At 45.3% G+C, this 23,560-nt stretch overlaps 1 protein-coding gene across 2 annotated transcripts in view; it reads right to left on the bottom strand.

Annotated features, from left to right (window-relative positions):
- Nucleotides 1-23,560, bottom strand: part of LOC135919863 (uncharacterized) — a 66,474-nt gene that overhangs the window by 12,697 nt on the left and 30,217 nt on the right. For both annotated transcript variants that reach the window (XM_065453844.1, XM_065453845.1), the window contains exons 7-11: nt 22,189-22,453; nt 19,802-19,988; nt 13,752-14,009; nt 11,506-11,603; nt 9,604-9,826 (exon numbers count right to left, since the gene is read on the bottom strand). In XM_065453844.1, coding sequence (XP_065309916.1) covers nt 9,604-9,826; nt 11,506-11,603; nt 13,752-14,009; nt 19,802-19,988; nt 22,189-22,453 — 1,031 coding nt within the window. The remainder of the gene's footprint in view (nt 1-9,603; nt 9,827-11,505; nt 11,604-13,751; nt 14,010-19,801; nt 19,989-22,188; nt 22,454-23,560) is intronic.

Raw genomic sequence — 23,560 nt, 5'->3', positions numbered from 1 at the left:
GTTAGCTGGTTAGTAGTTAGCTAGCCAGTAGATGAGTGTTTTTCTGCACCTACCAAAAAGTGCGGGTGCTGTGGGCGAAAAGTAAACCCATGAGCTTGTGCTCAACAGCGGAATGCCATAGCCATGGAGACACAGTCAAGATACAGTCATAAAGATATTTGAAGTGGGTATAAGTAGTTTAAAACGTGCAGGAATGGTGGAGTCAAGCTTTGTGTCCTTTGCATTCAGAACGCCTCTAGGACTTTTTGGCTTGGCCCTTGAATAACAAGCGCTACCTCACATACTGCTACACAGTGTTCGAATCCCAAAGCAACTAGAAGATAGCCTGCAGTCTGCTGTCTATGAAAATCTTGTTGAGACGTCTGCTCTAAAGGCAGCCTGCCCAGCCCCAAGCCACCTGCACTTTGGCCTCTTCTGGCCTGGCCGGCTCAGTGCAGGCCACGTAAGCAAGTGGGTTAAGCAGCGTGCTACAGGACGCCCAATTTTTAAAGAGCTTTGTGTTCAAATGCAATTAATTTGTTGGAAATGGCATTTAGGAACTTCAGGGGCAGGTGTAAGTGTTCTCCCTAAATCGGCACATCATCGCCTAGCTTCAGGCACCATTTAACACCGCAAATTAGAAATTTAGTTTAACCACGTTTCTTACATCTTCAGAATCGTGAAAAGCACACAGCAGCAAAACAAATGAAGAAATTTCAATTCTTCAGCGAGTTCTATCAAAAACAGAATTCTACTCTGTGCGAGAACTCTACACGAACATCACTCTTGAGACATTACTAACTACGTCGTGCCTAGCATAACTAAAAGCCACAACCAAATGAAGCAAACAGATAATGAAGCCATTATCTGTTCATTCATTCATGTTGGCTAATATATATTGGGCCCCTCGATTCCCCTTGTCATTCATTAGCATACCTGTAAAGCACATGTCCAGCCGTTTGACAAATATGCCCGATGCAAAACATTTCAAAAACAACGAAAGAACTCAACCCACTACAGTGGACTCTGTTTAAACGGAACCTTAAGGGACCAGGGAAATGGTTCCCTTTACCAAGAGTTCCATTTATCAGGAGATTTTAGCATTGCATGAATACAAAACCAACCAAGCATGAGGTTGGCATTCAATTTGCATGGCAGTTCCGTTTAAGCATTTTCTGCTTATACAGATTCCACGGCCCATGATAAACTGACAACAAAAGCAAACAATGGTCATCTATTTTTTTAACCCGCTTTACTAAAAACACTTTATGGATATCTGAGCTCGCAGAACACTGCCAACCAGAAGTGTTTGAAGACGTATGCGACACATTTGAAGTGTCACTTCCATTGGTGCTTTTGCTTTTCATGCCCTATCTTTGTGCACAATTGCTGTGTCAGGTATTTATACATAGCAGACAACTGAACTGTCACAAACGAATTCTTAACTCTTTAAACTTTCCGTGGCCTATGGGCATTAAAAAGAAACACTAGATTATTTTAGGCTAACAAAGAATTCTTTGAAAACTATTTTCGTTAATTTTGTCGTAATAGGTTGATCATTAGTAGAGAAACTGAAGGCCAAAGTTTCATTTTTTTAAATTTCGCGCTTACGCCCTTGCGCTGGCATGGCAGTGTGACGTCATGCATTGCAAAACATTTCTTCATATCTGAGCTGTTATACCTCAGTAAATGTTCTCAAAACTTGCCAAGCTTAGTCCTTGGGTACTTTAGAATATACAGTGCAGTTGAGCTTTACCTATAAAAATTGAACTAGGGCCGAGCAAGTGTCTTCGAAACGATAAGAGTGGCTTTTTGGCATCACATAAAGGCAATTTACTAATACAGCTCGCATTAGTTCTCTCTTAAAGGTGGCCCGTTTAAACCAGAGTTTGTGCTGCTATCTAGACGGCCACATATTGCTGCGTTGTTCGTATGCCTTACATGTGTTATAAATAAGTTATTTGCAATGACAACATGAAGACTCCGAATGTGTACCGAACTTTACATAAAGCCTCAACAAGTTTCATTGTTCAATCACGGCATCCAACGTGGGAATGCATTGAAGCGCACTGCTTAAAAGCATAGTTTCCAACAAAAATTACTACAGCAAACTCTGGAACTAATGTAAGGGACCTACAAGCCTGACGATTCTGCTAGCACATACATTATGGGTAGCACACGAATTTGTCTTTGCCAGAATAAGATTTGCCACCAAGACTTTGTCCTTCTGTCTTCAAGCAGCTTTGCGGCATATTGTAATATTGATCATGTTCAGCAACATACTGCACTGTAAAGTCAACAACTCGCAATGATTACGTGCAAGCACAGAAACTCATCGCCTTCGTGCGTTTAGAAAAATACAACTGTTAGAAAATTTCAAAAAATAAACCGTAATAAATTTTGCCACAGGGGTGCCTGAAGCCACAAATACACAAGCTTATTAGACAAATCTATGTATTACTCACAAGAGAGAGAGAGAGAGAAAGGTTTAATGATATGAAATGCAGAGAGGTCGGCCTGAGATACATTTCTATAGCCAAGAAGAAAGGGGCTTAACCGAGGGGCCCGATTTTTATTAGCCATATCATAAGAAGCCTCTAGCCAGCTACTCTGCGATTACCCACAATTCCTATGTTAGCTGAATGAGCACAGCAGCACATTTTTCTGGCAATTATTGTAAAAAGCCATAACTGAAATTGACTGGAAGCAGACGATATTGACATCACACAGCAGCAAGGCTTAGCAAACAGAGCCACAGCCAGTGTTAACAGAAAGCTTTACCTTGGTGCCAATTGTAAAACACAGAAATGCTCTCACAAGGCAACTACTAAACAGATTTGAACTAAATTCATTGCACTTGGAAAGGAACTGAATTTTGCCTACTGAAGGAAGCGTAATTTTGATTTAGCACCTCAAATATTATTCTACAATTGCAAAAAATCAGCAATATAAAAAAATCACAAAGTTTAGTTTATAGCCTAGCTCTAGCAAAAATAGATATTGAAGTTCCGTACACAGCATCTTTAGATCATCTGAAGCAGACATATGTGATATACGAGTTTACAGTCTATGAGAGATTCTTACAATGTTTACGAGGGTTTTGCAAAATATCCTCACAAATCGTTGGTATGTTACGGAGTTCTGTATAATACAGTCAAACCTCGATATACTGAACAGTGTGGTGATAGTGAAATAGATTGATATAGCCAGAATTTAATTTATAATATCATTTAGAAATGTGTCAAAAACTTCTACAAGTCAATCAATGAATGGAGGATGTAACTGGGAATCGTTTGGAGCGGGCATTCAGTTGCCTCGTGCGCCATTGGCCTAGGCCGTGCCAGCTTTGTCAGCCGAGCGAAGTCGGCGCGGCCTAGGCCAATCGCACGTGGTGCAACCAATCGTGCGATCCGAACAACGATCCTGATTGCGCCCCAATCGTGGTGCAGTTAAATACTCATTTGAAGCTTCACACATGTATTTATTTATTTGGCTGAAAGTATACTGCAGCAAAAAAGGGCCAAATCAGCTACAGCCTTAGTTGAAGTCGGGAGCGGGACATCATCAACGCTTGCCGGATCAACATCGGCAGCGTCTTCAAGTTTAGCCGCTACTTTTGCTGCAATTTCCATGTCCGTCAATCGAAGCATCTTGAAACACTCAATAACAAAGAATGAAGTGGCGTCTGCTAAGGCATCTATAAGTGAGCCCAGTGAAGATGCGCTGTCGCGCGTTTTTGTGGATGCATTTAAACCACCATTCGTCGCGAGGCGTGGCACCGCGGAGGAGTCAGTGCGCCGAATGCAATGCGACGATGTCGAACTAGCCAAGCGGCCATGTGCATATGCCGCTACGTTCAAATGGGAATGCCCATCGCTATCCTCGAGGGCACTGCGGGAAAGCTTTCCACTTGTCAACAGAACGCATGTGGTCAGGGGTGGCGGAGTTTGATATAGTCATTTTACATCTGACCCCACTCGAAATAAAAAATTAAAAATGCATGCGATTTTTCAGGTGATACAGAAAGGGCTTGATATACAAAATAATTCAATATATCCGTGTTCGATATATCGAGGTTTGACAGTACATCAATTTTGTCCACTTTAGATGTACCAAAAGTTGCAGTCTACAGAATTGCAGTAATTTTATTGCAAAGTTACACATTGCTAACCTTGATACTTGAATCTGAAATTTTGCAATTTGCATTAACTGTTTACTATTTTTTTTTAAATGTGTAGCGTAAACTAAAAATGTACTTTCTACAGTTGGTAGACTGACATTCATTCAAATATAACAAGCCTCATCAAATGTAGTGCAGAGGATGCCAAGCAAAACATTTCTCCATTCCCATGTACAGTTAAAACCTCGATATAATGAAGTCGGTAAAATTGGCAATTTACTTTCATAGAGCAAAGTTTCATTACATTGAAATTTAACCTGTTAAGCTAATAAGTAGTCGTTGACGGATTTTCCATACACAGTAGGGGCCACACAAAATTTTCAGAATCATCACGCTATAGAAAAAAATGAATTTCAACAAGGAAAAAAAAATTATTTCGTTAAATTTCAGAGTCGGTGATCAAATATATGGTTTCATGCCATGTCGATCTTATTGTTAAGTGTATAAAGCTATTTATAAGGCGTATTTACGAAGACAAAGAACATTATCGGAGACATTAGAGAGCCCAGCCAGCAAGCGTCGTTTTTTTTTTCGTCCTCGGAGCCCTCGTCTTTCTCTTATCTCACTGTAACACAGCCTCTGGTGGAAAAAGCACCGTTCTGCTGTGTCAAACGGGACCACCAGGAAAGAGCGTGGTAGAGCTTTAACCATGCAACGTGAACGGTGTCAGCCGAGGTTATGCCAAATGAAAGGGTAGAACTGACAGGAACTATCTCATAAGTGACTTTGGTCACTTGATGTAGCACACCGAAAGGGCTTGTTTTTAAAAGAGTGCCACTCAACGGAAAGGGTAGCAATGTAGCCCAAGAGAACCAGGTGAAGAGTGTACATTATGGTGGCTGTAAATGTGCTTTTAATTTTCTTGGGACGCTAACAGACGAGCAAGTGCGAACCGCCCCGTCGGTCAGCGCGGGCAATGCTGGAGGCACTAGTAGAGGAAAGTGAAGCATCCAAGGGTAATACAGGGTCGTGACAAAACAACAGGTAGAGGCGTGAGCAACTATAAGCGAATGTGACGTATGGTAGCACAGTGGTCCCATCACAGTAGTCTGGCGAAACTTGCTCAGACAGCATGTCGGTGATGGTCCGGTTCAATCGCGACCATTGGTCCGACGATGGTAGGAAGTAGCAAGCTTGTGCTTGGTAGACCAAGACCGAAAGACATCGGTCATGACTTGGGAGAGGAAGGTAATGGCGCAGCGTGTTGCGAAATCAGAAGCCGCAGTGATCCACCTGTTGCCAGACTTGGACTCACTCAAACTCACTCAAAAGAATGGCTCAGTTGGACTGTGAAGGGGTTGTGCCGGAGTGTCCCTGCTTTCTTTTCCATGTCAACAGGGCTCGCACGAAGCAACGTATTGCCATATGGAGTGAGCGAGGCTGGGCCAGTAGAAGCGATGGCGGACGCAGCCGTAGGTGCAAGCGACACCAAGATGGTCTGCAGCTGGCCCGTTGTGGAGCTAATAGAGAACAACTGAGCAAAGGTGTCGAGGGATGAGAAAGAGAAGGGAAGGACTGTCAACATGAAAATTATCCTGGTACAAAATGCCGTCCCAGAGGACAGACCACCGTAATGATGAGTCAGCATGTGCAGATTCAACTCGCTCGCTCAATGAGAGCCCGCAAATTTTGTAAATGGATAAGACATAGGCGGAAATGTTCATTTTGTCGACGTCGGGTGTGCCTATGAGGTAACGGGACAAGCAGTCGGTGTTGATGTGTTGGCACCCAGATTTGCAGACCATCGAATATGAATATACTCCTGCAGATGCAAAGCGCATTGACTAGCCTCCCTGCAGGGTTTTTTAAGGATGAAAGGCCACAGAGTATGTGATGGTCGGTGACAATAGAAAAGGACAGGTCGTATAGGTAGGGACGGAATTTCCCAACAGCCCTGGCAAGAGCCAGAAACTTTCACTCGGTGATGGAGTAGTTTAGCTCCGAAGGTGACAAAAGGCAGCTGGTGTATGCAATAACACGGTCACGACCACACTGCACTTGTACCAAGACAGCACCGATTCCATGGCCACTTGCATCAGCATGCAACTGTGCAGAGGCTGAAGCATAAAAGTGGGGTGGTGAGTAAGGTGGTAAGGTGGTGAAATGAGAGAATGCAGCAGCTTGGGAGGAGCCCCATGAAAAAGGCACCCCTTTTTTGTGTAAGTCTGTGAGAGGCCTTGCTACTATGGTGGCAAAATATTTAACAAAGCGATGGAAATAAGAGCGAAGTCCTAGCTGCGGACATCTTTTGCTGAGTGTGGCACCCCCAGGAAAGAGCTTGCGGTACAAATTTTTCTTGGATCAGGTTGGATTTCAGAAGATTTGACGAGATATCCTAGTACAGTTATAGGTCAAAATGGCACTTTTTTTTCAAGCAGAGCTGCAGGCCAGCCTTGTGAAAAACACCAAAAATGGCAGAAATGCAATCAAAGTGTGCACTGAACACAGGCGAGAACACCATAATCTCATCAAAGTAGCAAAGACAAGTCCACAACTTAAAGGGGCCCCGAACCGCTTTCTGAACATAGTGAGGAAACATTGGCGATCTGTCGTAGAGGCTGCTGTGAAAGTGCAAGCCAAATATTACTGCACTGAATGCGGCAGGGAGTTCACAGTTTCCGGTCAAACAGTCGAAAATCACTTGCTCTCACTTTCACAATGTCGTCATGCAGCAGCATCGAAAGTAGTTGCACCCACCAACACTATTGGCCGATTTTGTGATCGCAAGAGTATTCTCAGCCCTAACACATAATTCCGAATCTTTAGTTAAATAACTAAAAGATACGCAAGTCTGCGATCTCTAAAAGACAGAAAAATCATTTCCTCTTTGCACTGCACGTAGCTGCATCAGCTGCGTGTGGCCTCCGAGAGGGCAGTGACGTGCTGCGTGATGTAGTCTACCACGTCTGCCACAGGGTGCCGCAACAAGCCCTTTCGTCGTCATGACACTGAACTTTTGTCAGGGGCTTTGCTCTCTTGGTTTGTCCACTGTGTGGCTCCCAGCACACCAGCAGAGATGAAAAGAGAGGAAGCCAGGCATCGGTGCCGCAATTCCAGTTATAGTCAAAGGATTCAAAACATTTTTGTAGCCCGATATTTGTGAGATGACGTCCTCTAATAGTAAGACCATTCTACAATTATCCTATTTACGCACATAAAGAACGCACTCCCAAATTTGTGACGATACATGTGGTCGTAGTCGTAGTAATCGTATTGGGCGTAGGCGGGCGTAGTTCTGAATTTGTGTGTATGTGGCTCGCTTTTCTGCCTGCCTTGGGTTTCGATATGTGTGATGGGCCTTAAGCCGAGTTACACACCTGATGCGGGACAGACTTTATCTGCTCACAAAACAAACGCTGATGAGACACTGATAAACTATGACATGCCGATGAGCAGGACGGTCGAAGAAAGAGACGCCACAGTGTGCTTGTCAAAACAGATGCACGATGTGATGCTTGCGATAACGGCAGACGGCTGGAAGCGGCTGCAAGGACAAGCTGGGGAAGAGCTATGATCTTTTATGATGGAGTCAACAATAGAGATGTTGACAACCAGGATGTTGAATGCATATTTCACAATACCTTTGAGGATATGTCCTACTTTGTCAGTTTCTGCCATGGATGTGTAGATTTTGTGACAACGGGCGAGTACGTCCCGGATGTAAGAACTATGTGACTTGGGTAGCAGTTTGTGTGCAGTCAGTGAGCTTCTCTTTGGCTCCTAGCTAAATTTCCACCAGATGGATTGCCAAACAGCTTTTGTTTGAAAAGCTTCCAGCTAGTGAATTCCTCCTCACGTGTTTGGAACTAAATTTGCAGGGCTTTGTACAGGTAGAAAATGACATTGACTAAGCATTATGGTTGGGTTCCATCTGTTCCCCTTGCTGATGCCATTCGTACATTCTCTGCCATTCTTCTGCTTCAATAGCATCAAGGCCGGAGAATTAAAATTATGGGGTTCTATGTACCAAAACCACTTTCCGATTATGAGGCACGCTGTAGTGGGAGACTCCAGAAATTTAGACCGCCTGGGGTTCTTTAACGTGCACCTAAATCTAACTACACGGGTGTTTTCGCATTTCGCCCCCATCGAAATGCAGCCTCCATGGCTGAAATTTGATCCCGCAACCTCGTGCTTAGCAGCCCAACACCGTAACCACTAAGCAACCATGGCTGGTATGGCCGGAGAATCTGCCGGTGTCATGCGGATGTGGAAGGCCAATGTACTCGGTAGCTGAAAATGTAGGCGCAAGCGTAGACGACGTGTCGTCTCATGGAGGCATGATCATAAGCTGGTTGTGGTGTTCGCTGCAGAGCTCTGTTGCGAAGATGAGTAGCCCACACTTCTACCAAATGTTACACGTATAAGACTATTTACAAGACCCATTTACAAAGATACAGAATGTTGGCGGAGATGGAATATAGCCCAGTCAGGCTGTGCTGACGTTTCTTCATCCTTGCAGCCATCGTCGTTCTCTTCTTCATCTCACCGCAACAATATCTTCACATCTGCAGTACGAAGCATAGCCTGTTAAGCTTTTGCATCCAGTCTGAGGCGGCAGCTACTAAGTGGCATTGCTCGCAGTGGGATTACACGACACTATCACGAAAAGCACAGGCAGAGGGGAGTGAACTTTCGTCTGCTTCTCGTTTCAATGAGTCTCCGAAACTCGAGATTACGCGACCTGCAGCACTAAACGTAGATGAAGGCATCACGTGTGAAGCCACGGCCATCTCGACCCACCCAACCTTGGCACCCGCTGCAGATTACCACTAAGATAAGGCACGCAGGTCACATATGTGCTCAGCCACACTGACAACCATGCAAAGCCACGGCCGGACTAGAAGAGGAGGAGACACAGGCTCATTTGACCCCCCCAACTACCATACACTTCGTTATATTGACGTCTAAAGTACATGGTGTTCTATGGACGAGAAGCTGTACAGTGAAATGCATCATTATATCAAGAATTTCATTATACTGAAGTCTGTTACATCGAGGTCAAATGCATTTAGATAGCAGCTCCCAAGGTGTATCTTAGCAGTAGTTACAACTTTTATTCAGAGCTTTTTGCATCGCTCTGGATCCACCAATGAGGAGGTGAGATGAGGTTAGTTTTGTTTTAGCTGCTTGCAGAATGCAGAACCCTAAAATGCTGTCTGCAGAATTACTGAACTCCATGCAACTCAGTTTGACCCTCATATTCAGAAACGTGCCTTAACTTGACAGCCACGCTCCAGTTGATCTAGATGACACCTGGCATGAATGTGCCGAAGATGCTCAAGTGCATCCTTTGGCATGTTGACATCTTTCTGAATACGGGGTTGAGAACTCCTAGCCTGCAGCAACACTATTAACACTATGTTGCAACACCTTCAGGCACTGAATATACTAAAACTAAGACGGAAAATTACTGTGAGTGGCCACAAAGATGAAGGGCTCACCAGCCATTTCATCGGGGTGTGGCCTGGGTCCCTGTGCCGGAAACACAATGCAGTCGATGACATGGTGCAGCTCGGGCACGTCGATGGCAGTGAACTTTCGCACGTCGCCTGGGTGCAGGCAGGGGCACTTAGTGACAAGGACAGTGCCCGTGACGACTGTCCGCTTGGGTGGTTCCTGGTACTGTACATGTGGGCTGCGTATCTCGGTGTACTGCACAAACACCTGTAAAATCCAAGTCAGCCGCCTTAGGTAAAAGGCACCGAAAGACCGCAGTCTTGAAGGAACAGAGAAAAAAAAAAGAATGAGCAAGTTTTAGGGAGCAACAAAGCTTTGTCACTCGGCGCATTGCACTAACACCTTCAAAATCCAGCTAGCCTGAGACGAGTTGCACTGGCAGACGTTAGTTTTGAAGGATCAGGAAAGAAGTATATTGAGGAAGTTTTGGGAACAGTAAGGCTTTGCTTGCACATGTGTGCAGTGCACGTAACACCTGCAAAATCAGGCCATTATGAGGTGAGGAAAGTAAGCACTAGAGACTTTTAGGGAACAACGAGGCTTCACACATGAGTGCACTGCATACCAGGTGAACCTATACAGGGTGTGGCCATCATGCTTCGCATATTTAAGAAAGACGGGTCATTTTATGCAAAGTTAAGTGCATATTGTACACTGTCAAGTAGAGCAGCCACCAGCAATTCTTTTGATGCTGATAAAGAAAGCCTGCGAAAAATAAAAATATCGCATGGCTAACCGCCTGCCTGCATCAAAAAGCAGAGCCTTCAAACACACTCCACAGGAGTTAGTGGGCGATCTGCTGCATCGCACCGTCGCGGGTAGCGCACACCAGATAAAGCGCGAACTCTTCCACGAACTACTATGGAACTTGTTTGAGGGCACTGCTTTTTGATGTTGGCAGACAGTTATGAGACATTTTTCGTTTTGTTGCGGGCCTTTCTTTATCAGCCACAAAAAATAAATGCACGAAAAGTACCTTGCTGAAAACATGCCTATAAATTTCCTTTTTCCTACTGATTCTTCACGGATCAGCATGGCATTCAGAGCAATAACTTAAAATTTAGCTTATTGCAATTAATCGTTAAGTTAAATGGCATCAACAAAAAATTGCTCATGGCTATTCTAATCAACTGAACAATATGCAGTTGGCTATCTTCGCATCGAATTGCCTGTCTTTCTAACAAAATGCAATGCATCATAGCTGGGACACCCCATATACCCGAGTGTGCATGACTTGTCATGGCCCAGTGCCCAAGACACTAAAAGAACATGGCTCAGCAGGCAACAGAATTTACTTGAGATCTGACCAAGGTGAGCAACACAGCCTTGAGTCATCACTGCGGATACTTTGCATAACATTTGCATAACACTCTATGAGATTGGCATAAATTTTAGAGCGATAGCTCTGCTACTCCAGGCACAAACCCAGAAAACACCCGGTTCCGTAAATCCGACCTTCAAGCTCAGCCAAGGTCAAACTGGGACTTAGCCTGCCACCACTGGTGGTTGCCGTGCGCCCTGCATGGGCACCCGTATCTTGAAAGTGATCAGCGATTTGGATGATATGCGTGGCGGTGTGGGCCTCATCTTCAAAGTGATCCGCGATGCGTACAAAGTGTGTCGTGTGCTGGTAGCTTCGTGTGTGCTGCTGCCGCACCGAGCAGCGTCTGCGTGTTGTGCCGCACTTGTAGATGCGGCGGTTGCTGACGGCGCCGAGCAGCGTTTGTGTCCTTTCCCAAAGCAAGCAAAACCGTACTATCGCACGACAAACTTGGTTCAACCGCGTTCAACCATAGCAATTTTTTTTTTAGCTGTCTGCTTTACAAGGAAGCCAAAACGCCTCCTTTCATATCACACTTGCTCTGGTTAGCATTCTTGCTACCCACCTCTCCATACTGCAGCTTGTACGTAGTGTCAACCACTCCAAGCATGTTCCGGGCACGATCCACGGGCAGCGCTATGCGTGTCTTGAACCGAAGGCCCGCTGAAAATTCACAGACAAGAGGAGCACTGTTAATCTTGTGCAAGACATGGCAGTATCTTCAGTGTCACGCAGCAACAGCCCATCCTCATCTATGTCCCCATGGAAGGGGGGGGGCACTTTTTGCCAACTTTCGCAGCTATCAGCCCCCAACATCTGTACTTGCCTCCGTCCTTCCATGACAGAGCAGCACGATGTTCTGTGCTTTGATCACGTGAACACATCAAAGATTGCAATCGATTCTTGCTCACAAAAAGGGTGGCTATGCAGTCACCTTCAAGAAGCATAAACAAGAGGGATGTAGAAAAGCAAACACCAGTGCACTTTGCTATGTCCCTTGTCTGTTGGTGCTTTGTTCTGAAGATAAACATACATGAACTTGTCCAGGTTACAGTTTCCTGCCTATGCACTGTGGCAGTATGCATGCTGACGCATGCATGCCTCTCTTTGTGCCAATGTCAAATGGTACTTGAGATTATAACACTCTGCGTCAATTTGTGCAGCAACAGCTTGTTTAAAAAGGACCAAGGGCATGTGCAGCATATTCTAGTCCTGAACCGCAGATGCAGGAATGGAATGCATGCATAACTGTCAATCTTACCCCCTCCTCCTTGGCAAGCATCTTGTCACACAGCAACGAAAGTTGCTTATAAAAGTGAGAATGCACCAGTTCCCTTCATTCTTCCCTCAAGGCAGCTCGCACCTTGACACACTACATGACACTGCACCACCTCTGCGATCGACCCAGGTTGTAAACGAACAGGCTGCAATATTTCTTCACTGGAGTGTACAACAAACTGTAAGATCAATTTGTAAGTACAACAAATTGTAATTGTCACCATCATACTACTGTCGATGCCGTTGATGTGGTGTTGCTACTGTTGTCACACGCATGCACTCAAACACACAATCGCACGCCTTGCATAAATGCGTTAGTCCATCTGGTAAAAGAATCGCAAATGGTGTGGGATAGCCAGCTATACAGTGCCTGCAAACTGCTTCACTTAACATCGATTCCCACAGTATGTGGGAATTAGTTATTTCCGTGTCCTTTTCCCACATGCAGTTGTCGCATTGCTATAGCCCTTTCACAATGCACCTGCTTTTATTACATTTGTTCCTTTCAGTCTGTATTCATTTTCCAAGATGGTGTCTGCAAATTCAAAAGCAACAATGATGATTACAGCTGCTGCACTCTGCTGCCTGCTGCTTCTCTAACAATCACTGAGCACACACAAGATTAAATTTCCTGTTCACCTTTGGACAGGTAACTACCATATTTACTTGTGCAGGGCCCACACCTTTTCGAAATTTTTTGTTGAGTGCAGGCCTTACACGAGGCAAAATTATGGCTACTCACTGTAGCCTCAAACTGTGCTCTGACTGCTATGCAAATAAGTGCAAATAAACGCCACCACTGGCGGCCGACTATGAACAATTTTGCACTCGCCGACAGACTTTTCGTGCAAAGACTAGCGTCATTTTATAGCAGCTTGCAGCAATTACCACATTTGTTCAAATACGGGTCAACCGTTTTCCCCCCCCCCTCCCCCAATATGTTACCCAAAATGAGCTATCAACTTATATTTGTGACCAAAGCTAGCAACAGTACCAAGCTAATAAAGTTTCATCACGCACATCGTAGTCAGCCCGCAGATTATCCAGACTGGCTCTAAGAAATGCTGCATATCCAATGCACTTGACGGCACCGAGGATGACGTTGTTTGGGGTGCCAAGGTCGCCTGTGAGGCAGCGAACGAGGATGACTTCACTGGCAGTTCTGATGAGCATGCAGCTTGTGGTAGCAATTAGTAGAGAGATTCAGTAGCAGAGTTTATGGTAAATAAAGGTGTGTCATGCTCATGCTTAAAGCTTTCCGTTCTTTTTTGAAGATATTGGTTGATCTATATTCGACTTACTTTTCATTTCACAGCGAGTTAAATATATAGGGGTAGACCTATGTTCGAGTAAAGACACTAACCAGCACGGGAGCACACGTGCGATGCTTAGTAAAACATTTTTAACGTGCGGCATCCTTTGGCTAGATACTGGAGGTCATTTCCTGCTCCGTTTCATTAGTCCTTCTGTTTCATGTCCCCAGTAAACTACTATTCTGTAATTTCACCTCGTGAAGATTTTATGATGACTTACCAACTGCATTCCGGTACACAGCAAGAAGCAGCGACCGAAAGAAAGGGTCCAGCGTGAGCTGAAAGCCTGCCTTGGACAGGTCCTGGTACGGCAGTGGCAGCTTGGACCACGCTGTCAGCACATTAACGGCGCTGGACTCCTCGACCAGGGCGTCAGTGAATTCGAGAATCATGTTCTCTTGCAAACGAATAAATGTGTCCGTTGGCACCCCCAGCTGCTCCAGGATGGTGATCAGGGGTCGGTTCAAAGTCACCGAGCCTGGAATAGAAAGGAAAATAATCAAGGCACTTAAAAAAAATCAATGAAGCACACAACAGGGTAGTACAGGAACACAGGATCTTGGTGAAAGATTCTAATGACAGTTTGCAAGATTCTCAATCCATGCTGTCTGATGGTTCGACGAGGTGCAAAGGAACACTACGAGGGAAAGCACAAGAACCAGGAATTGACCAACGAGAATAGCATGACAAGCACAAGGCGCCATGTGAGTATTGCACCTCACCTCATGCCCTGGAAAAGTGGAAGCAAAACTGAAGTTCCAGTGAACCTATCAAATTGACCACCAGCTGCCCCCTCTGCCATCAAGATGATGAGCTTGTGGACACAATTAACATACTATGGACTTTCCTGGCTACTGCGAATATCATACATCATGCTGCCTAAGCCAAAGTCAGCACACAAGATGAACATAACCTACAGACATGGCTGAATGGCCACCTCGTATCACCCACTCCTCTTACACATTCAGGAGGTCAGTTTGAACTCCCTGCTGTGAAAGACGAGAGCGATATTTTTCCCATCCCCTCACAGGGCTTGAGGCCGCCCTTTCAATAAAGACATTTTTACTACTACTGACAAAATCACGGCAACACTGGTTGCAGCGATGGCACATCAAAGGCACAACGATGACAGTGCAACGTCAATGACATGATGTCAACTAAGACACCTAGGTGATGACAAGGTCACAAGAGGAAATCCTCATCAGAGTTATTTAAGTGACCAGAAGTAGAGCAAGATGGTAGGAATTCATGTTACTGAAAGACAGGTGCACAAACACTGTACCTAGAGACGAAAACGACAATACAAACGCCAACAGAATGGTCGCAAGTTTTGCATCTTGTTTTCTGTGACTGTGCGGCCAGCATGGGAACCCGAGAGCCCCCCAAAACGGGAACTAGAGTTAGCTCCTATAGAAAAAAAGGAAGAAGAAGAAAGACAAAAAAAAAAGAAGCCTGGCTTTAGCTCATGAAGAAGCACAATACAGGCATGTTTACTATGGGCGGGCTAATACTGTAACGGAGGTTGAAGACGGAGGCTGTAAAAATAGACGCTGTCTTTTTAATGGCAGGCCAGAAGAGGAACGTGCAGCCAACGTGCTTCATTGTCTTTCATTCCGTCAACCTTTGCTCACGCCTTCCTGTGGTGCAGAAGACCCACATCATTGTTTAAATTGCCCCTCTCCCTGCCCCATGCAAAAAGCGTTGTGTGAAAAAGTTATTTCAGCAGAGTTGATGGCAAGAAATGGAGCTCCTGAGGTACAATGTTCATGTATGTGCATAATACAGCTTCATGGACACTACATGAACAACTTCAGCGTGAGGATGACGACAGAGCGAATCTGGGTCAGAACGATAGGTGATGACTTCGTAGGTTACGTCACTGAGACAGTACCTTGTAGGAAACAAAATACCGGCGCAGCAACTTTTCAGGAAGTTTCCGGAGATGGATGGGCATCTAGACCCACACGCAGCCTCCGGCATTGTAGTGGACGTCGCGTTGACCCCAGTTGTATAGAAGGGTGTCGGTATGCTGTTCGCTCTGGATAAGATGCCGAACAAGCTGGCGTGCTTCTTCGGCTCTTTTTATGTGTTCTTTGGTCGGGCTATTATCAGCCACAGGTAGCATGGCGTCAATTGTTGACGTGACACGGCACCCATATACAAGTTCAAATAGCGTAAACTGTGTGGTATCCTGTACAGCAGTGTTATAGGCGAATGTCGCATATGGCAAACTCTCGTCCCATGTCTTATGTTCTACGTCGATATACATGGAAAGCACATAAGCCAGCGTTCTGTTGAGACACTCCATTAATCCATTTATTCAAGAATGATGTGCAGCGCTCCTGCAGCGAGAGCTATGCGTCAGCTGGCGAACGCCCTGCATAAGTTCGCCTGTGAATGCTGCACCGTGATCGGTGACGAGAACAGAGGGTGCACCATGTAGTAAGATGCTGTGGCGGGCAAAGAACATGGCCACTTCAGAAGAGTTTCCTTGAGGAGTAGCTTCGGTTTTGGCATACAGGGTTAAGTAGTCAGTAGCAACGACTATCCATCTGTTGCACGAAGCGGTCTGGAGGAGGGCTCACAGTGTGGAGAAAGCCAGCTGGTTTAACAGGCGGTTTCTTGCAGTGCTGACAACCACGGTAGGTTTTCATGCACCGTTACACAGAAGAAAAAATCAGGGGCCCATAATACTTCTGCTATATCCTTGCTAATGTCCTAGCGAATCCCAGGTGTCCAGTGCATGGCTCATCATGGCAGGCTTGCAAAATGTCTTGGCACAGCGCCGATGGCACAACAAGGAGGTACATATTTGAACCACTTCCGCAGTTTTTCCTGTAAAGGACATCATTGTACAGACAATAAGATGACAAGCCGCGCACGAGCGAGGGAGGTAAAACAGTTTAAACTCCTTGAAGGTGCTCAATCAGCGGCAGCAACTCAGGGTCAGCGCACTGGTGTTCAGCCATCTTTACGGCGTCAATAGCACTGACAAATGGCAAGTCATGGTCAGGTTCCTATGGTGGCTTAGAGAGTGGTGCACATGACGAACAGTCAGCATTGCTGGGCTTCCTTTCAGATCACTACAGAACAGTAATGTCATATGCTTGAAAGCGCAGGCTCCAACGGGCTAGTCTGCCTGAAGGATCCTCGAGGTTGGCAAGCCAGCTCAGGGCGTGGTGATCGCTGACAGCCTTAAACAGTTTACCGTACAAGTAGGGTTGGAATTTACCGATTGCCCAAACAACTGCTAAACATTCTTTTTGAGTGGTTGAGTAGTTTTTCTCAACCTTGGCGAGACTGCAGCCTGCATAAGCAATGGTGCATTCCACACCATCTTGCCACTGCACAAGAACTGCACCGAGGCCTGCATTGCTGGCGTCAGTATGAATTTATGTGTCAGCATCTGCATCGAAATGAGCAAGTATTGGGGCAGTTTGCAAACACTGGCACAATTCATTGAACGACCGCTGTTGCTCGTCCGCCCAAATGAAAGGCACATTGTCATGCGTAAGCCATGTCAGAGGCTCAGCGATTCTTGAGAATTCCTCGTCAAAGCTCCTATAATGTGCGCACAAATCAAGGAAGCATCAGACAGCCTTCTTGTCTGTGGGTGGTGAAAACATGGCGACGGTAGCTGACCTGCTGGTGTCTGGTCGGATGCCTTTAGGACCAACTATATGGCCAAGAAATTTGAGCTATTAGAACAGGAAGCAGAATTTTTCAGGCTTGACTGCCACGTCTGAAGTACAGATGGCAGCGAGGACACTCCTGAGTCGTGTGAGATGTTCATCAAACGTGCTCAAGAACATGACGATGACGTCCAAGATTTGCCATTTGAGTTCAGCAAGGACGATATCCATCCTCCGCTGAAAGGTGGAAGATGCGGTACAGAGACCTAAGAGGAAAGCTTTGAACTTATATATAAGTCTGTCAGCTGTCACAAGCACTGTTTTTTCACAATTTTGTTCATCCACTTCGATTTTCCAATACCCGAATTTAAGATCCAACAAGGAAAAAAAACTTGGCATGTTGTAGAGTATCCAATGCGTTGTAGATGTACGGCAATGGATAAACATTGCGTTTGGTGACCCGGTTCAACTGTCTGTAATCCACGCACAAGCATAGTGCGTTGTCCTTCTTTCTTACTAACACTACATGGGAGGCCCACAAGCTTGTGGACGGCTGGATGACACTGTCTTGGAGCAACTCTTTAGTGGCTATCGCCGCAGAGCTCCTCTTTAGCAGCACTATGCTTTTCATCTCGCGCTTTCGCCATAACTTCCTCCTTCACTTTCCGCCTCATGGTTCGGCTGCACCCTACTCTTCCGCTTTCCTCCTCGTACTCTATTTCCTGTTGCCATCTTTCATATCCTGCTGCGCTCCGCCCGCGTTCATCCTCCTTTGTTTGTTGCCTCGGTTACGAGGAACAATGCCGACGCTCACCGCAGGAACAGGTGCGTAAGAGCTGTGCTCTAGAACATTTCAGACATTCCACACATTTTAGCTAGGAAGTTAAAGGCTAAAAATAAATTACTCATCTGATGGACAATGTATGGACAATGAAGGACATATTGAGAGAGAGAGAGAAAAACTTTATTGGTTCTATCAAGGGGTTTAGCGGTGAGCCGTCTTGCGCTTGCTGCCTGGCTTCTCAGCACGGGTGTGCCCCTATTCCAGGGCTCCACTGAGCCTGGCCACTTCGCACGCGTGCTGCACGATTGCCCTTTGGGCGGTGAGCTCGCTGCTGGTGAGCAGGCCCTCCCATTGCTCCGCACTCGGGTTTTTATGTTTATGGAATGTGTAGTTATGCTTACATTCCCATGTTATGTGGTAAAGAGTTGGTATTTCTCCGCACCATGGGCAGGAGTTTCTGTATTGTGTCGGGTACATTTTACTTAGTATGTGTAGATTATAGAAAGTTCCGGTTTGTAGCCTTCTCCAGCCGGCTGCTTCCTGTTGTGTAAGTAGTGTGTGTGGCGGAGGATATTTGATTCTCTGCCCTCTATAGTAGTTTAATATTTCCGCACACGTCGGCTCCACCGTTGTAGGGTTCTCGAGAGGCTCTATCTGTCCAGCTCGGTATGCGATCTCGCGAACTAGACTGTCTGCTCTCACGTTCCCTTCTATCCCGGTATGGGCCGGTATCCAGAAAAGTTTGTGTGTCACTTTATTTCCGAGGGTTCCTGCTCCAAGGAGGATTCGCAGGGCCTCTTTACAGACTCTCCCCTGCATGTAATGCCTGCATGCAGCTTTGGAGTCTGTTAATATGGTCAGTGATCTGTTACTTCGGTAGTTACGGTAGTTACAATCGTTACTTCGGAACATATTGAAGATTTTTTTAAAAATGCACAATTTTTCTATATTTAATTTTTAGAGTTGGGAATTTTGAGATGTAAAATTCACAGTGAAGAAAAAAATTTCATCCACTAGAGCGGAAGCAAAACGCTAGAACACCAGAAACTTTTGATATAAACTGGTGAGTGGCAGCATTCATGGTATGAATGCTCCGTGTTAGGACTTAAAGCGTCTGAACAGCCATCAACATTTCCACGCTGTATTGACAACTTCCAGTGCAAACAGCTCGAAAATTTTAAGGGACATTAACACCAATTACGTGAAAACAGACTCAATAAGGTGAAGTGCCTCAACTTTAAATCATATTTCTAAATATCATAATTTGGGCCCAAGTGCCTTGGGCCCTGAAATTATTTTAAATAAATAAATAAATAAATAAATAAATAAATAAATAAATAAATTACCCATCAAAATTCAGATCAAGCCTGAATAAGAGGTCGCAAGTTTAGGTACCACACATGGTACTTGACCCCACCATGGAGGTACACTTGAACCCAAGTGCCCCCCTGGCATTCATATTCAGATTGGGGGTGGAATGCAAAAACACTGTGCTTTTTGGTGCATGTTTAACAAAATCCCAGGAAGCCAACTGACTAACCTATGGTGCCAATCTATGGTGTAATGCTAAGACTCCACGCTATGATGTCTCTCATAGCCTCAGTGTTGCTTTGTGCCATGAAGCTCACGAGACCAAAGTATATGACAGTGATGGACATTACAAGCACTACCAACAAATATCAATGAGCACTTCTGCCGTCCATCTCATCTCCCCTTGGCCGCGCGCTCTGTGCTTCATCACTGCTTGACCAAGAGGCCTAGAGTACTCGTCCAATCAATCAACATACGTGACTGGTCACGTATGTTGATCGATTGGACATACTGGATTGGACATATTGGATTTAATCAACATACGTGGTGCAGACACTTTGACCACTTCGAGGTACTCTGAGCTGGTGCAGGGGAACTTCTGCATGCTGGGCCGCAGGCAGAGGAGCTTCTCGTTGGGCAGGGCGGGGTTGATGCAAAGCATGCCCTTGGAGCCGGCGTACCGAATTTGGATGGCCGATGGACGGTCTTTCAGGTTCATCACTTTGTACACCTGTGCAGACATTTTTTGCACCTTTTAAGGACTGCAGGCACATATTTTCAAAGTTGGAGAAACTTCACAACACGTATCTCGCATGCAAAACAGTCACACTTGGTGAAGTTGGGAAGCACTTGTTAATCATTTTACAAAGAGAAAAATGACCTGTCGCTTTCTTTTTTGCCTTTTACTTGTCGTATGTAGAAGCATTGTCTTTAACGCTGGTTAGTTGAATTTTTAATGTTTTATATAAAGATACTAGTTCATGTCATTATCCTTGTTTTCAGATTTTTCAGTTACCTACACTCATTATTTACAGGTTTTCATAGTGGGTAAATACAGTTCATTTATTTACTGGCATTTGCCGAGTTCTGCACAGCTCATTTCTGTATCCAACATGCTGTTTTGCAGTGTCTGCCTTACAGTGGCTACCTGGGCCTTTGTCAAGCTGTTTATGCAGCTTTTAGCTCAGACAGCCAGCCAAAAGCATCTCGTAAATAAAAATGCATTGACTTGAGTTATGCAATGTGTGAATCTGATATTAGAGTGAGTAGAAATGAGACTTGGAATCAACACTACTGTGACGTTATGACATCAACATTTGCTGCATCATGCCTAGCAATAACGCTAGGTATGATGAAGTTGCTCATAAAAAAAATCGTAGGAGTGCTACATGTGCCAAAATTTATTTTTACGACTAGCTGCACCGAATCGCCACGATCGTATCAGTAAAGCGCAGCAGCATATCTCGGTGTCATGATGCATCTACTAAAAGACTAAAAGTGGTTTGTAGACACAATTATTATGGTAAATTAGTTTGTGCAGTAACCCTTGTCAGTGTTTTTCGCTGTGTTTAAGAGAGATGAGACATTTTTTCAACGAAAAGAAAATACCTCAATAATTTTATGACGATACTTTTTTTTAAAGAGCCCCCAACCAGGCAGTACTGCAAATTCGGGTTAAACAGAGAGAGAGAACACCGCAAGGAAAAATTCAAATTGGTTCATTAAAAAAGGGTGAAAGAAACATGCTGTGAAGCCATGCTATTACAAGGCAAGCTTCAATGCAAACACACACACACACTCTCTTTGCCTATCTTATACACTGTCAACCGTAATTTGCCAAATGGGGAAGGCTGCAAGCACTGTGGTCTAACAGAATCGTGGTAGAATGCCACACAACTCCTCACAGTGTATCACTTCGCTCACACGCCACCTGAAGTGGGAGCTGTCATCTATTCAAAAAACAAACAAAGCCATAGTGCAGACATTCCAGACACATGTGTCCACACAACATTATGCACCGCATGTTCCTGTATATTTGGCGCCTCCTTTGTATGTGGGCCCGCCCTGTCCTCCGAGATCGGGCAACGTGTGCAGACAGTGCACGTTGGATGATCTTGGAGGCCATGGCCCGACTTGTTTCTAAATTGAAAAGCCAGGTGGCACCACATGTGTCAGAAAAACAAAACATTTCAGGTGAATTAGCAATTTAAAGAAAATGTCGGATGGTGAGCATGACGAAAATTGTTTTGAACACAGTGACTCGCATTAAAAAAAAGAAGAAAAAAACTTGCGAACTATGCCAAGAACTGTATGGGTCTCTTCAGCGTGGAGTGCAGAGGTGCAAGCAGCCTTCATCATTTGCCAAGTCACAGGGAAGCAGAGTAATAGTGTCCTCAGGCTGCATTCCTTTCACTGCCTTTCTTAATACCAAAGCCGAGGCACTACGTCATGTTTGTGATGAGCCCATTCAACTTTTTCTTTTCTTCCTTTCTTCTGCTGCATGGCAAAGCTCCGGTGCATACTCCGTGTTGGAAAATTTACCACACGCCACAAAAGATGACTTTGCAGGCAACAAATGTGACATGGATGCATCTTCGATGTGATGCTGTCTCTCTGCTGGGAAGCAAGGAACCCTCAACAGTAAGGGCACACGGGCCACCATTAGATGTTTTAAGCTGTTTTTGGAGAGTACATTGCAATACCTTGCAGACAAGGTTGTCAGTGAGAAAACACAAATGTCACCTAGGTCATCATAAACAAGCTCTCCATAGGGGGAGCCGAAGTGAATTTGAACACATTTTACCTGTTAGTGCTATGCGTATTATATTTACAAGTGTTCCACACATCACACTGGTCTGCCTGCCATGCCTAAACCTCGCGAGGAGCCATTTGAGGAATCCGGGGATACAAGCCCATGCGCCCCCCCTCACCTCTTCGGCAAGTGGCACGGACATCATGCCAATGCCGTCCGAGAAAATGTACGGTTTCTTGCTGTCTGGGTGGCAGCCACCCACAATGTCGGGGACGTCCTGCACTTCGCTGGCCCGCACACGGACGGACTGCTCGGTGGAGGAGAAGCACTGGCCCATGCGCGCCATGCGCTTGGCCACGTTGGGGATGCCCTCGAACTGGCCCATCCACTCGCGGATGGTCACCGCACTGTTCTGCTGCTCATCGGCCGCGTACATCCATGTCCTGCACGAAGACGATAGCTGTAAGTCTTTTCTCCTTGTAGACGAAGATGTATGGAAATAATAAAAAAAAAAAATCTTGGCCTGTGTTTTGTAACATTTCATAGCATTTTTCCTTCTGATGACGTCGATGTTTATGGGCATCCCCTTTAAAACGAGGCAGTGACCTATGGTCACTTTGCTTGTTAGAGGCCCTGAACCACTTTTTATCGAAGAGGAGAAATGAATTTCAAGTTAAAATAGGCTATTTCAGAAATACTTTGCCGCAAAAGGTATTTCAACGTGCTCAACAGAAGAAGCAGAGTTATTGTCAATCAAACAGGTCCTTCGCAGTGCTTCCACTTCTTCAATGCCTTGCACTGCGAAGGCTGCGATGGAGTGAGGCCTTCGCTTTAGAAGGTGGAGCCCACAACGCTCTGCCTTCTAAAGCTCACTGTGGTGCACAGTTCAGATCCCATTTTGGATGTTAACGTAGACGCTACTACTACTGATTTTGGTGCCTGCGACGTGCTAAATGTAAGCCACACATGGTTCTGCCCAGCAAGCTGCAGTGCGCTTAGCCAGTGGACTTGAGAAAGGTGACTTCACACTCCACTTGCAAGCCCCACACACTGCGTACAACAGCATAACTTGGCCAAGATGTTCAGAGCAGTGTGCGCTATCTGTAAACTATGTTATTTCACCAAGCCCTAGGGGTGGCACTGCATCCCTTAAAGCGAATCAGTATGACTACGCCTATCGCAGATAAAGCATTTTGCCTATCTCTTTTATCTTTTCCTTCGTTAAAACTTTTTAACTCTGAATTGTACAGTTACTTACGCTAGTAACACCTCCAGTTCCATCAATCTCTTCTCTGCTTTTCTTCCATCGATAATCTACATGCCTTTTGCTTATCTCGACTGGCGACCAGCTAGTGCTTTTTTCTTGTCACACAGTGTGCAGAGTGGTCGATCCCTGGGATATCAGCACGATGGCAGCACGCGAGTCAGGTCAAGCCAATGAGTCATGCCAAGTCACGTCAGTCAAGCCAATGATGACGGGTGCAACAAGAATTAAAAATGACACGAGTCGTTAGAAAAGACTGCTCTAATTTGTTCCAGCCATGAAATAC

This window comes from Dermacentor albipictus, chromosome 9 (genome assembly GCF_038994185.2).
Source record: "Dermacentor albipictus isolate Rhodes 1998 colony chromosome 9, USDA_Dalb.pri_finalv2, whole genome shotgun sequence".
In the NCBI taxonomy this organism is placed as follows: Eukaryota; Metazoa; Arthropoda; class Arachnida; order Ixodida; family Ixodidae; genus Dermacentor; species Dermacentor albipictus.
The sequence above is the reverse complement of the archived record's forward strand: the minus strand, read 5'-3'. Positions and strand labels throughout refer to the sequence as shown.